This window comes from Crotalus tigris, unplaced genomic scaffold (genome assembly GCF_016545835.1).
Source record: "Crotalus tigris isolate CLP2741 ecotype Arizona unplaced genomic scaffold, ASM1654583v1 scf7180000020429.91544, whole genome shotgun sequence".
Classification (NCBI taxonomy): Eukaryota; Metazoa; Chordata; class Lepidosauria; order Squamata; family Viperidae; genus Crotalus; species Crotalus tigris.
The window spans coordinates 1-14,371 of NW_024098020.1; the positions used below are offsets into that span (position 1 = coordinate 1).

Consider the following 14,371-nt stretch of genomic DNA (forward strand, 5'->3'; position numbering starts at 1 on the left):
GGACTGCCCCAGATCAAGCGGGAGGGCTACCGCCCTCCCATGATCAAGCGGGGGTTCCCTCCTTGCTGGTCACCCCTACAGGGCGACTTTTGACCCTTTCTAGGGTCCCCCAGCGAAGCGAAACTGGACGCGGAAGACGGAGCTTGCCTTCCAGACATCCATGTAGGCTGCGTTGGCAAACCAGAAGTCCCAACATTTTTACAATCTACTCTTCCATTGTTGGGCAACATATTTATTTTCTACAAATTTGGAGCAGTGAATAAAAAAATGTTGCTAGAGGTCTGCACCTGTTTTGTAGTACATCCACTTCACATTAATTTTGTTCAAATTGATTTTTTAAAAAAAACTTGGCAAATATCAAGACTAGTGTCTATAATCTTGAAATGTGTTAAACATAGAATAAAAATGATACAAGTTCAACAAACAAAAGAGAGGCAAATTAGGCAGTTAACATAAAGGACAGCATATAGTTATTGACAGCATATAGTTACCTAACTGAACCAAGAATGTGCATTTTTATCTGAAAAGTGCATCAAAGATATACGAACATACTGTGAGACAGAATACACATATATTCTGTATATATATATATATACACACACATATATACACACCATACTATTGCTTATTTTAATATGTGGTTTTAAATGCACTTTTTTGGTTTTAAAATGATCTTGTGATATCAAGGGTTTTTTTAATTTGTGAAGTTTTTGGCTATTTGCGAAAGAAGAAAAAAGGAGGAGTAGGAGTAGAAGCTCTTCACTTGATCATGGACAATTCTATGGACCAATTCTCTTCACATATTCCAATCTTGTATGGTTTTTTTTTCTACTACTGCCATTCCATGCATAACTACCTTTATTAGAGAATCTGATCACATGACGTGGCTAAAATTAGTTACGCAGAATTTTGTGATTTTGCCTTCCAGTGATATATTTGGTTTTATATGCTCCAGTATTTGGTTGTTTGTCATCTTTGCTGTCCGTGGAATGCTCAGGAGCCTTCTCTAACAGTTTGAATGAGCCGATTTTCCTCTTGCCTAGTTTTTACAGCTTTCACAATTGTAGGCCGCTATGGGAAACATAATAACATCTTTTGCAATGTTATGATTAATAATATTTGAAACTATTATTAATGAATAAAATATATTAAAAATATAAAATATATTCAGTGGGCATTTGTGCTGCTAATGAAACAAGATACTGAAATAAAAATGGCTTTTGAGATTTGGTAGTCAGATTGGATTGTTTCCTTTGACACATTTGCATGGTATGTTTGCATAAAATTTAATCTTCAGATTTTTGACAGATTTTGTTTCAGCACAAATATCTTGCCATAATTATTTTAATATTTCTGGAAAAGCTGGAGAAAATTACTTCAAAGATTTTCTGTATGCAGTATTTAATGAAATGTCAAAGAAAGAAGCATGAACCTTTTTTGCCTTTTAGAAATCAAACTAGAAGAAAGTTACAGGATTAAGAAATGTAGTTGAAGTAAACTTTTCTGATGAGGCTATTTGTATTGTGTGTAATGGATGCTTGTTTTTCTGACCATGAGAGTTTTGCTGGTGCAAAACAATTCAATAATTAAAGCTTATCGTGAAAGAGTTTTTGAAAGATTTATTGGGCCCCCTATGCATTCATCATATCAACATTTAATATTTTGGCTGGCATAGACCTTTACATTATTCAGTGTTATACTAGATGGTGTTTTTAAAAGTTTATTAACATGGCTTTTATTTTTTTTGCTTGATAAAAAATACCCATATTTTTTAAAAAATTGAAACTAACATAATTAAGGGTTGTTTTTTTCTGTACCATCAAGTCAGGGCTGATTCCTAGCAATTACCTGGATAGGTTCTTTCTTTATTCTTGGCAAGATTTCAAAAGTGGTTTCCCATTTCCTCTTTCCTAGGGCTGAGAAAGTGTGTCTGGCTCAAAATTATTCAGCTAGCTTTATTCCTAAGGTAGGACTAGAACTCACAGTCTCTCAGTTTCTCTCCTGGAGTCTTTAAACTGGCTCTCAACATAAGTATTACATTTCCAAAAAGGCAGCTATTGCAATTAATCACAACTAATGAGATCTTCACTGTCTATGCTTTGACAGTGTATGTAAGCCTCTGTCTGTCTGTTTGTCTGTCTACTTGGCTGGCTGGCTGGCTGGCCAGCTGGCTGGTAAATATAGTGCTCTCCCAATTCTACTGAGCAGATGAATGGTAAATAGTGAAAATGTCATAGAAAATCTCAGAGAAAAGCTATGCCATGTACTTAAAACAATTCTTTTGAACATCACAAAACTAGGGCTTCATAGAAGGAGTTAGCAATTCTGAAAACCAAAGGGAAAAGAATAGTAATGTTAAAACTACTGGATTAGTACTATTTTTTACTGTTGTTTGGTTATTTCCAGATGACGCCCGAAACAGGCATCAAAAGAAAATCCGAAGCAAAACTCAAAGGTTTCTTAACTTGTATGCTGCTGATGGTCTGAGGACATTATGCATTGCAAAAAAAGTAAGCTCACCCCGCTTCCTAATGTAAACTTTCCCACCCTGTTGCCCAACATCCCAGATGATTTGACCAATGCTTAAGGACTTTTGGAGATCAAATCCAAGACATCCGGAAAGCATTTGATTCAGAAAAAAATCATGAAGTGTATATTTCTGGGTACTTTTTTTTTTACTGGGGGTTGGATTTATGGTCACAATACAGCAGAACACTAGGATTGGATTAAGATCTATATATTCTGTAAATATTTGCATTTTGCTTTTGATTTTTCCAAAAGGTGCTGAGCAATGAGGATTATTCTTGCTGGTTAAAAAGTCACATTGAAGCAGAATCTTCTATTGAAAACCGTGAAGAGTTGCTGTTCCAGTCTGCCAGCCGTATAGAGACAAATCTTCACCTGCTAGGTATCTTGGCATTAATCATTCACTTACATACCCTCTCCCATTTCAGTAAAGTCAAAAATATCATTTCTCGTTGAGCTGTTACTGTTCTTGTGTTGGACCAAACAATTAGAACTTTCTAACATTTAAGAAAAAATAAAAAAGAAAATGACATTTGAAATACAGTACATAGTAACTTTGATGTGAACTCAGCTGAATTAATGAAACCATGCCGATGCCTAAATTAAACCATCTTAATTTAACTAAGCATAGAGCAGCCTTTATAAAGGTAAGAGAACTTACTATCAAGTTTCCCCGAAAGTAAGGCCTCCCCCAAAAGTAAGCCCCAGCTTGATTTTCAGGGTTGGGCCTAATATAAGCCCTCCCCCCAAAGTAAGCCCTACTTAAGAGCCTGCACAGAGGCTGCCAGTGCCTCTGCGCCAAGGTGAAGCTAACCTAACGTGCCCTGCTAACCTATGGTATACCTTTACCACCTGTCTTTTCCACAGCTAGTTTTGGCTGACCGTTTGCCACATCGCACATTGTGCCTGCCAATGCCACTGCCATGAGGCTTGACAGATCCCCCCATCTGAACCACATGCCCCACTAGCCAATGGTATACCGGTCTCTTACCGCTGCCCAGCTTGTTCCACAGCCGGTTTCAGCTGGCCACAGCCGTTTGCCACATCGCATGTCATGCCCAATGCTGCTGCCGTGAGGCTTGGCAGATCCCCCCCTTCATCTGACCCATGTGAGGCCATAACCAGGCCTCCCATGCCTACAGTAAACCTCACCCCCACTCCCCCCAACCCTAACTGGAAATGGGAAACCCTGGGAAAAAAACCCAGAAAATGTTGGGTGGGGCAAAAAATGGTTTTCTCGTTTGTTTCCAAAGCAATTCCTGTGCTAGGCCAGCACCTGCAGCCCTGGGGTGGCCATGCTGGGCAGCAACTGAGGTGGAGTTGGCCAGGCCAACACTCCTCCGGCCGGAGCAGGGGGCCTTTGCCTTCCTGGCCTGACTGGGCCCACCTGAGAGGTGAGCGGGGAGGCGACAGCCTAGGACCAAAGTGGCAGGTGGAGTGCCAGAGGCTTGGGACGGGAGGGTGCTGAAATGAGTGGGCCTCCTGCCATCAGCACCTAGGCCAGCTACCCTTTCCCCGCCAGAGCTGGAATGCCACCGCATTTACCATAAGTGCCGGTAGATGTCGGCCTTCCCTTCGGCGGGCCTGGGCAGCTGCAGAACAGAGACAGGCCTGTTTCAGCATCTTTCCACCTGCTTTGCAGCTCTGTCACAGTTCTCTGCCACTGCAGAGCTGGAGAGCTTGCCACAGCACCACCCAGATGCTCTCACTTCCCCCAGGAATTGCATGTATCTTCTTGCCTGACTTCCAGCTCCGTCCTGTTTCTTCTTCACGCTCCTCCGTCACCACATGCAGGGAAATAAAAGAAGTTTGGGGGGGGGGGAGGTCAATCAATTAATTCCAACTTTGTGAAATCTTTTTTTTTGCAAGAAGTTGGAATTGATTAATAATAATAGTAAAGTTGGAAGGGACCTTGGAGGTCATCTAGTCCAACCCCCTGCTCTGGCAGGAAACCCTACACCATTTCGGACAAATGGCTGTCCAGTCTCTTCTTAAAAAATTCCAGTGTTGGAGCATTTACTGCTTCTGGAGGCAAGCTGTTCCACTGATTAATTGTTCTCACTGTCAGGAAGTTTCTCCTTAGTTCTAGGTTGCTTCTCTCCTTGATGAGTTTCCACCCGTTGCTTCTTGTCCTGCCTTCAGGTGATTTGGAAAATAGCTTAATTCCCTCTTCTTTATGGCAGACCCTGAGATATTGGAATACTGCTATCATGTCCCCCCTTGTCCTTCTCTTCGTTAAACTAGACATACCCAATTCTAGCAACCGTTCCTTATATGTTTTAGCCTCCAGTCCCTAATCATCTTTGTTGCTCTTCTCTGTACTCTTTCTAGAGTCTCAACATCTTTTTTACATCATGGTGACCAAAACTGGATGCAGTATTCCAAGTGTGGTCTTTCCCCCCCACACACACACACACACAAATTTCTTTTGAGGTGATTGATTCCACTGTAAACCACTTGTGTTACCAGACAATGTTTCCAAAGTTTTCATCTAATGTCTTTTGCATTATAAGCCTTATAAAGCACATTTTCTGCAAGATCGTGATTATTAGCATGAGATGTTTCTGATTACATTATATTTATCAACTCTAAAAATCATTTCCCTTGTCTGTAATAAGTAACAGTGACAATTATATGATCTTTTAAATGATTTATTTCCATTTGTGCAACTGGCATTTTGTCTTTCTTTTTAACCCATATGCTTGAAGCATATTTTCTGTTTTCTTTTGCTTATGTCCCAGGTGCAACTGGCATTGAAGATCGTTTGCAGGATGGAGTCCCAGAAACCATCATAAATCTGCGCAAGGCTGGCCTTCAGATATGGGTTCTAACTGGAGATAAACAAGAAACTGCTATTAATATTGCTTATGCCTGCAAGTTATTGGATCATGATGAAGAGATCATTACTCTGAATGCTGATTCCGTGGTATGATGACATAAAGTACATTATCATGCAATTCTAATCTGGTGAACCATAAGCAATATACAGAATGTTATGGTGAACTCTGTGAGATAGATCAGATGAAAAAACCAGTTCAACAGGAAGACTAAATAATTTATTGAGATTGATTTAATGAACAGAATATAAGTTGTCCTCGACTTACAATTATTCATTTAATGAAATGTTATAACAGCACTGAAAAAGTGACTTATGATCATTTTTCACACTTACAACTATTGGCCATATGATCCCCTTTTGCAATTTTCTGACAAGCAAAGTCAATCGGGAAGCCAGATTCATTTAACAACCATGTTATTAAATTAACAACTGTAGTGATTCACTTAACAACTGTGGCAAGAAAGTTTTAAAATGGGGCACAAAAATTGTTTAACAATTGTCTTGCTTAGCAATGGAAATTTTGGGCTCAATTGTGGTCATAAGTTGAGAACTACCTGTATTGCGACTCTGCTTGTGTTTTACCTCCCCACCTTTTATACCCCATTGAGTCAGGAAGGAGCCAACTCGAGCTTCCTCCTAATAGCATCTCCTTTCTCAGGGCTTAAGGGATGGTTCTGCCCTTGTTCTTTCTGTAATGGCTTCTGAATATTCCTTCAAGGCTATCTCCGTGGCTCTCTACAGTTATCCATCTACTTCAAGTTGCCTGAAGCCGAACCATAACAGTTATCCTCGGACTCATCAAATCAGCTATAGCTGTATAATCAAATATATATTGTATGACATCAGAGAGAGAATTGATATAATTCTTTTTTTTTCCTAGTCTGCTTTAGAAAAAAGAGAAAAGAGAAAAGTAGCTCAATATCCATTAGACTGTAAGATGTGCCTGGTAGGCTAGGTTTAATTAATATAGTTTAGTTTGATAGGGTACGCAGGTTTAGTTCAGATATAATCAATATATTTGGTGTTATACAGCTGTGAATTGGGTGGCCATTGTCTATTATTGTGCTAAAGACTGCTTTTTTCTTTTTAATTTTAAACAAAACTGCTAAAGTGGCCATCGTATCTGGTATCCTCCAAACATATCAAATTTCTTCACAAATTCACTTAGCAATTTAATGGCCATGCTATTCAATACATTTGGAGAACATATGATTGGGAAAAGCAGTCCTAAAGTATTTTGTGTACATAAGCACAACAGAAGCTGGATGACCTTGGGCCAGTCAGTTTCTCTCAGACCTAGGAAATAGGCCATAACAAACCTACATTTGAAAAACATGCTAAGAAAACTGCAGAGATATGACCAGGCAATTTCTAGGAGTCAAGAAGCTGACTCAAGGACAGCACTCCCCAACCCCCAACATGAGGTGAATGACAAAGTTGTTCTTGATAGGAGTGTTAAAATTGGAGAACTTAGCAAACAGAGCCCCATAGTGCAAGCCCCATCTGTTTTTTGTGGCTGTGTCATCATTGCACATGTGCTTAAAAGGAGCAGAGTTTGCATCATGATGTTCAATCCATTATCTTGTCAATATTCTATCTATCCTTCTGTCTGTCTGTCACACATGCACACACACTACATACCACTTGTGAAACTATTTAAGAACTTCCACTAACAGAAAAAGAAGTAGTTCGGCTGTTCTTTGTGCCAGAAATTGTGTTAGTTAATTCTAATTTATAAACACATCAATGTCTTTAACAAAATGAAAGCATAATTTTAAAAACAGTACCTCAGCCATCCTATCATTGCTATTGGTATACTTTACTTTCCTTATTGTTTTTCTAACTAGGAAATGTGTGCTGCAATGCTGGAACAACACTTGAATTGGGTAGATTCTAAATTTTACAGTGAAACAACAAAGAACTTTCTTCAGAAAACAAAAGGAGAATTTACCCCCTTCTCTGTGTCATCATCACTGAGCCAGCCCAACCTGGGTTTAGTCATTGATGGGAGGACCCTGGCTTATGCTCTGGACAAAGGCCTGGAAGACAAATTTCTTTCATTAGCCGGAAAGTGTCGCTGTGTGCTGTGCTGCCGATCTACTCCAATTCAAAAAGGGATGGTTGTCAAACTGATCAGAGATAAACTGAAGACAATGACTTTGGCCATAGGCAAGTATCATGACTTAATGAGCATCGGTTTGCATAATCATCAGTGCAAAGATTCCCTTTTATTCAGACATGAGCCCTGATTTTTATTCAAGGCAATATATTCATAAGTCTTATGTTTATATTGTTTGTATTTTGTTCTTTAGGTCATGTAAATGGCTACCCTACATGATTAGATTTTTAAATATATTTGTAAAAAGATATTAATATCTAAGTTTTTGCACTGATGCAGGTCTGAGGTATTTTAATGTGATTTCTGAAGTTTGAATGTAATTATATTTCAAAGCCATTTTAAATGTGCAAAGCATGAAAAAGTTGTGTGTTTACTATGGTCAAGGGATAGGGAAAAAATGACAGAGAGACACATAATTCTGAATTGCGAGGGGGAATGACCGTTATCAAATGATAACAGATGTGTGAAATTAAATAGAGAAAATTAAATTGCATAGGACTACCCTATTTTAATCCTCTATAGCTATTGACTGATTTGTTCTGAGGTCACCATAGTTTAGTGGTCAGAGGTGTGAATATCCTCATTTCTCTTCATATAAATTAAACTTTGGTATTATACTTCTATATAATACCAAAGTTTAATTTATATGAAGAGAAATGAGGATATTCACACCTCTAACCACTAAACTATGGTTAGAGGTGTGAATATCCTCATTTCTCTTCATATAAATTAACCTTTGGTATTATATAGAAGTATATAATATCATATGTCATGGAAGGTATGGGCTTGCTAATTTGCTGACTAGTCAGGATCTGTATTAGCAGTAGAAAGCAGTTACAGAAGGAAGAAACCAGATAGTATGAGAGCAAGAGGTGTTGAAGCCTCAAACCTAATCAGCAACAGTTTATTTATCTGCTGCTTTATGCTTTTTATAATAAAAAAGCCTTTTTATAATAAAAGCTGGTGCTCTATTTCTCTTTCAATGGAAGATACCATATACAACTGAAAGGTGAAATCTTTTATCATAGCTAATAAGCTCTATGCTGTATTTCCCAGCTAACACCACTTGTACTTGGAAATGGCTGTCGAGAGAAAAAAATTATATTACTTAAATGTCTCTTGAAGGCCTGTGTAATTTGTGCAAAGATAATACTTATGTAAGCTTCATTCCTGGTTCAACATTAGCTAAAGAAATCAGTACCAGGCTAAATCCAGACATTGTCAGTTATCAGACTATTACTGAAATGCAGCTGGTTGTGAGGAAGGGACTTTATGACCTGAATTAAATTCCTTCCCTCCTTCCAGTGCAGGTAGAGACAGAAGACTTTGCATGCACAATAAAAACACTGAAGTAAAATGGGAGCTGGGTGTAAGGACCCACCCCACTTTGCATCTTAAGAAGACAGAACTCTTGGAATAGTTCTTCCAACAGGCATTCTTTATTAAGAGAAAATGGTTGCAGGCATTCTAGACAGGACTTGGGGTCCAAGCTCTCCCATTCAAGGTTTTAAGGGGTTCACCAGTAGCCCCACCCAATCACCCCCTTCTTCCAGTGACAGTCTCAGGCATTACACACCCACCCCCTTTTCCTTACTGCCGGCTGGATGGAGACTTCAGAGAAGAGTACATGAAAGGTAATAGCCCCATTGTTATGGTTAGTCCTTTTGGTGATATTCACATCCAGTCCCTTTGAAGTGTACTGAAGGAAGTGAGGGCCATAAAGCCCCTTTGTTCACCCCCTTCCCTTCATTGTATGACAGAATCCAGAGAAGGCAGAAATGGGTTTTTCTATAGTTGATAACTAGAGATGAAATATAATTGGATTCTGACACTGGGTTGCTGTTCTCTTTGCTTTCCTCTTCTCTCCCTCCCGCCCTCTTCCTACTTGTGGATGCTTAAGGGAATGGATGCTTAACTTCAATAGATGGTCAACTTCTTACTCCTTTATCTTAGTTTCTAAGTGTTTTGCATTGGAATCTTGGAGTCTTTGTAGATTTCTAATTGTAGCATCTCATGTCATGCAGATTACTGTTTGTATACCCTTGTAACTAATCAAGTAGAGGAAAATTTCAAAACATTGCATTTCAATGAGTGAATCTGCTATTTTATCATTCCGCGATGGGTCGGACACGACTTCGCAATTAACAACAACAAAAATATGTAATTGTCATCTAATTCAGCCTTCCCATCGTGATACCTCTAAATATGTTGGATTAAAATTCCTAAGAATAAGGATTACTAAAGTGGAATATATCATATCCTGGATTTTTTTTCTGTAATCTTTGAAGCAAATATACAAGAACAGTCATTAGCAACACCCATTAATAAAAATTGCATTTTCATTTTATAAGCAGGGATCTGAAAATAATAGAAATGGATATCTGAATGAAACTAACACTCTTTCAAATCTGACCTTTGCAGATAAAAAAAAAGACAGGGAAAATTGTTTGGGGGTAGGTATAGAGTTTATAGCTCTGCAGAGATCTGGGTTCAGAAAGCAAGATGTGATTCATAGCACATTTGAGTATATGCATGGTTTCTGTCAAGAACACCTTAAATCAAATGCATCTTTTCCCATGATGATAAACAAATAAAGCTTAAAGAGTTTAGCAGATATGCACTTTTATAACACAATACTATAATGTCATGATCAGCATTTTAGAACAACAAGAAAGGACAGAACAGCTGATCTGACAATCTATTTCCCGTGAATCCTGAGGCAGCTAATATGGGTTCTGAATGACCCTAAAAGTCCTGTGCCTTAGAAATTAGACTTCAACATTATGGCCACAATCATAGGCATAAGCTACATCGTGAGCAGCATCCATTTTCTCTTAACACTAATTGGATACAACATTAACTGTAAGCACACATACAAACAAAAACTATTTGTTCTGCAGGCTCTGTTTATTTTGTTCCCAGAATTAAACTTGCTACTTCTTCAAAGTAAATCCCAACTAAACTTGCAATATTCAGCATCACCTTTCTTATCAGCATCTAGAACATATAATAGTGATTTTTCACATAATACTTCTAATTGCCCAATCACTGTATGTAAATAAGGTTTCCAAGAAATTTACTTTTTGGGCTATTGGTTCATTCATTCTTTCTTTTGAATGGATGACAATTTTGCTATGAAGAACAAGTGCAAACTGTATTTTATATGTCATTTAATGACTATAAATTGTTTTCAGATGATTTAATTTGGCTTAAATCCCATCTTTATAAATGGGACAGATGAGGCTTTGAAATTATAGTTAGTCTAAATACAGACATTTCATTCATGAATAGCTTATCCCACTCACAATTCTCTTGATTATCCTTTGTACTGTTACCTGTCCTTAATAACCACTACTTCAGTTAATGACAAATAATGTGTTTTCCATTTGTTACCAGGTGATGGGGCTAATGATGTCAGTATGATTCAAGTGGCTGATATTGGTGTGGGGATTTCTGGTCCAGAAGGCATGCAGGTAATTTATGTTTACTGACAAGTGCAGGATAGAGTTAAGTCCATAGGTTTCTCTATGCCTAAATGTACTCATCTTGTTTGTTAGCTGCAATAGGCTGATTGAAGCAGACATTACAAGTTTCAGAGGTCTTACATTCTGCTTCATGACTGATCAGACAGACTTGGTAAATTAAAGTAATCTACTAATTTATCTAGTGATCTGTTTTTTTTTTAGCAATCTCTTTTGTACAATCAGTTACATTCATCTATCTAATAAGAGAGCTTTTGCACACTGAAAAATTTTTCTTCTTTAACTCCAGATTCCTTTCTAGATTCTTGTAAAAAGTATCTCTCAACAGAACTGGAAAAGAAATACTAATTTGTATAGCTAAGAAAAAAACTAGACAGCACATGATATATAACTATAGATATCATAGATATCCATAATTATGCTCATATGACAAAATTTGGATCATAGCATCACAATAAAAGCTCTATACACACATACTTAGATTTTCTCATTCCATAAGGGACAGATTCCACAAGGGGATATGAAAGATTAATGGAAGATAAAACTGTTAGTAGTAGATGGCCTATTTCACAGCAATCTTCTCATATTGGCAATTTGCTGCTGTTAAAGACTAGATAAGGTTCAATGGGATTCAAAGGAGTCAGACCTTGCCCTCTTGTAACAACTCTAAATTGGTCCTCTTCTTGACCTGTCTTTCTGACTGAGACAGACTCTCTTTGATACTCCTGAATGCTGGAATAGATTGATCACAACCCTAATCCATATGGGCTGTTTTTTATGTTCTATAATTTGGGAAAGTTAGAGCTATTCAGTTTTGTCATTTTTAGCCCATGACATCCAGAAATGGGTAAACAAGTCTTGTTTTCATATTCACAAATTACATTCTCATGTGTAAATGTAAAATAGCAAAAATCTATAATTTACAAACATCTAGTGTGAAATGAGCTTCAGCCATAGAGATTGAACTCCCTAAATTTCTTTAGGTCAGAATATTTAGTTGACTAATCTTGACATGCTTTTTAGGCTGTTTTTTATTCTGCTATTTTATCCCCTTAAATAGTCCAATTTTTTTATATTAATGAATTGAATGTTTACATTTGGAAATTAAAACCCATTGATATTCTTTTTTGGACTGGAGAATTGCATCCTAAGAAATACTCTCTTGCAATCTTTCTTTAAATATATGAGTGTCTTATATATAAAAATCTCAAAGAAGTCTTCTCAAAACTGTCCTTACCTTCAGGGACACACAGTGTCTTGACATCCATAAAAGTTCTTTTTAAGAAGTCACTGTCACTCAGACTATAATTTATTGCTTTCATAATCTATGAAATAATAATGAATTGGTCCATTTGCACTCAAATACCCCCCCTCTCTTGCCCTTAAAGATCTGAAATAGATTTATAGGGGAAAATGCACTTGATTAATTTAATAGAAATGCCAAAGAATTGTTTGATTTTTTTCAGAAAAAACTTCATTATTTACTTACTTTCTTACTTACTTACTTACTTACTTACTTACTTACCTATCAAATTAGGAAACTGACTATCTCACTCACAGAGGATCTATGTAGGACAAAAACTAAATTTGAGATGGCTAATACATAATAGGAATGAATAGTGAAAGCTTATACAGAAGTCACAATCTTTTTAAAAAAATATGTTATTCTTTAAGAAGTCTATTCATAATCTTAAAGCAGCTGTACTTTTTTTCCTCACATGAAAGCTAAAAACAGGCTACTGTTTTTGCATTGTAGAGAGGAAATCGACTGGAACAAGGTCCAATGTATCTCTTCCATATCATTTTAAACATGTACAGCCCTAACAAAAATACCCACTTATGAATGAGCCTTCTTTTGTAGACAACATTAATAAGCAAGTTAAAGACATTTTCTCTTTTTATAATCACTATCATTTTTACACCAGTGATATAAGTAGATGTATAGCTGTGCCATCTACATTTTAATGTAATTTTTATAGTTTAAAAAGCATCATCCATAAATAATGTCACTTTTAATTGTTCTTGCATTGAAGGCTGTGATGGCGAGTGACTTTGCAGTTCCAAAATTCCGATATTTAGAGAAACTCCTTCTTGTGCATGGCCACTGGTGTTACTCCCGACTTGCCAACATGGTGTTGTATTTTTTATACAAAAACGCAGTAAGTATAATAGTTTGTAGTTATCTTTGTTCCTGTATCTTATTTCTGGATTGCAACAAGCTGAAAAGGCTGCCTGTGATGCTTTCCTTTTGATCTCAATTCGTAATTACATAGCACCTCTTCAGAACCTTAAACATTCAATATGCATTCCAGTTAAGACACTTCAGAAGAAGAATTTGAATAAGATTGCAATATCCTAACATCAAAGAAGCCAAAACTAGATTATTTTGGTGTTCTGGAGTTTGTGCTAGTTTTCAGTAGCTGCCTAGAACAAATTCACATTGGTGGTTCTGAACTAAAACTTCCTTTAACATCCAGACTTCACATGTCCAAGAGACGTGTCCCACCATAGTCCATAAAAGCTATTCAAATACTCTGATCTTTTTGAGAAGTATGGAAAATCTGAATGTTAACAGCATGTCTACATTGAATAATTGTCCCAGAACACCATTCTTCTTAAAGTTATAAGATAGTGTTCTGAGTATATGAAATTATTTTATTATTAAACCGTAAGTCTTCAGAAAAAATGAATGCGGCTGAGATCAATAATTTGTCTGGCATGATCTATTTTTGACAAACCCATGTTGGCTTTTAGTAATGACTTTGTTTTCCTCTAGGTGTTCGTTGATTCGTTGTTTGATTATCTTTTCCAGGATCTTCCCAGGTATTGAGGTCAGGCTGATAGGTCTGTAATTTCCTGGATCATTTTTTTTCCTTTTTTGAGGATGGGAACCACATCAGCTCTTTTCCAGTCCTCTGGTAATTTCCCTGTGTTCCAGGATCTTTGAAAAATATAGTTCAGTGGTTCCGATATCACATCTGCCAGTTTCTTGAGAACCTTGGGGTGTAATCCATCTGGTCTTGGCAATTTGAACTCATCTAGGCTGGACAGGTGCTCACTTACCATTTTCTTGCCTATCTTAACTTGTGTTTCTATTTTGTTTTTTATGGCACTATTTTTGATAGGTTGGTCTGTTTTTTCCCTTTGTGTAAAGACAGATGCAAAAAACTAGTTAAATAGTTCTGCTTTCTCCCTGTTGCTTGTCACCTTCTTGCCACTTCCACCCACTCATGGACCAATCATTTCCTTCACTTTTTTCTTGTTTTTTACATGTTGAAAGAAGCTTTTTTTGTTATTTTTGACTTTGGTCGCAAACCTTAGTTCATTTTGAGCCTTAGCTTTCTTCACTTCATCTTTTCAGGCTCAGGCTATTTGTTGATATTCTGACTTAGTTATTTGCCCCTC

The 14,371-nt window shown here is 37.2% G+C and overlaps 1 protein-coding gene across 1 annotated transcript in view; it reads left to right on the plus strand.

Annotated features, from left to right (window-relative positions):
* Nucleotides 1-2,300: 2,300 nt before the first annotated feature.
* LOC120318777 (probable phospholipid-transporting ATPase VA) overlaps nt 2,301-14,371 on the plus strand; it is a gene marked incomplete at its 5' end in the record, with an annotated part of 39,152 nt that continues 27,081 nt past the window's right edge. The window contains 6 exons of the mRNA XM_039366835.1: nt 2,301-2,510; nt 2,782-2,908; nt 5,268-5,452; nt 7,213-7,534; nt 10,881-10,957; nt 13,000-13,125. Of these exons, the coding sequence (XP_039222769.1) occupies nt 2,301-2,510; nt 2,782-2,908; nt 5,268-5,452; nt 7,213-7,534; nt 10,881-10,957; nt 13,000-13,125 (1,047 nt within the window). The remainder of the gene's footprint in view (nt 2,511-2,781; nt 2,909-5,267; nt 5,453-7,212; nt 7,535-10,880; nt 10,958-12,999; nt 13,126-14,371) is intronic.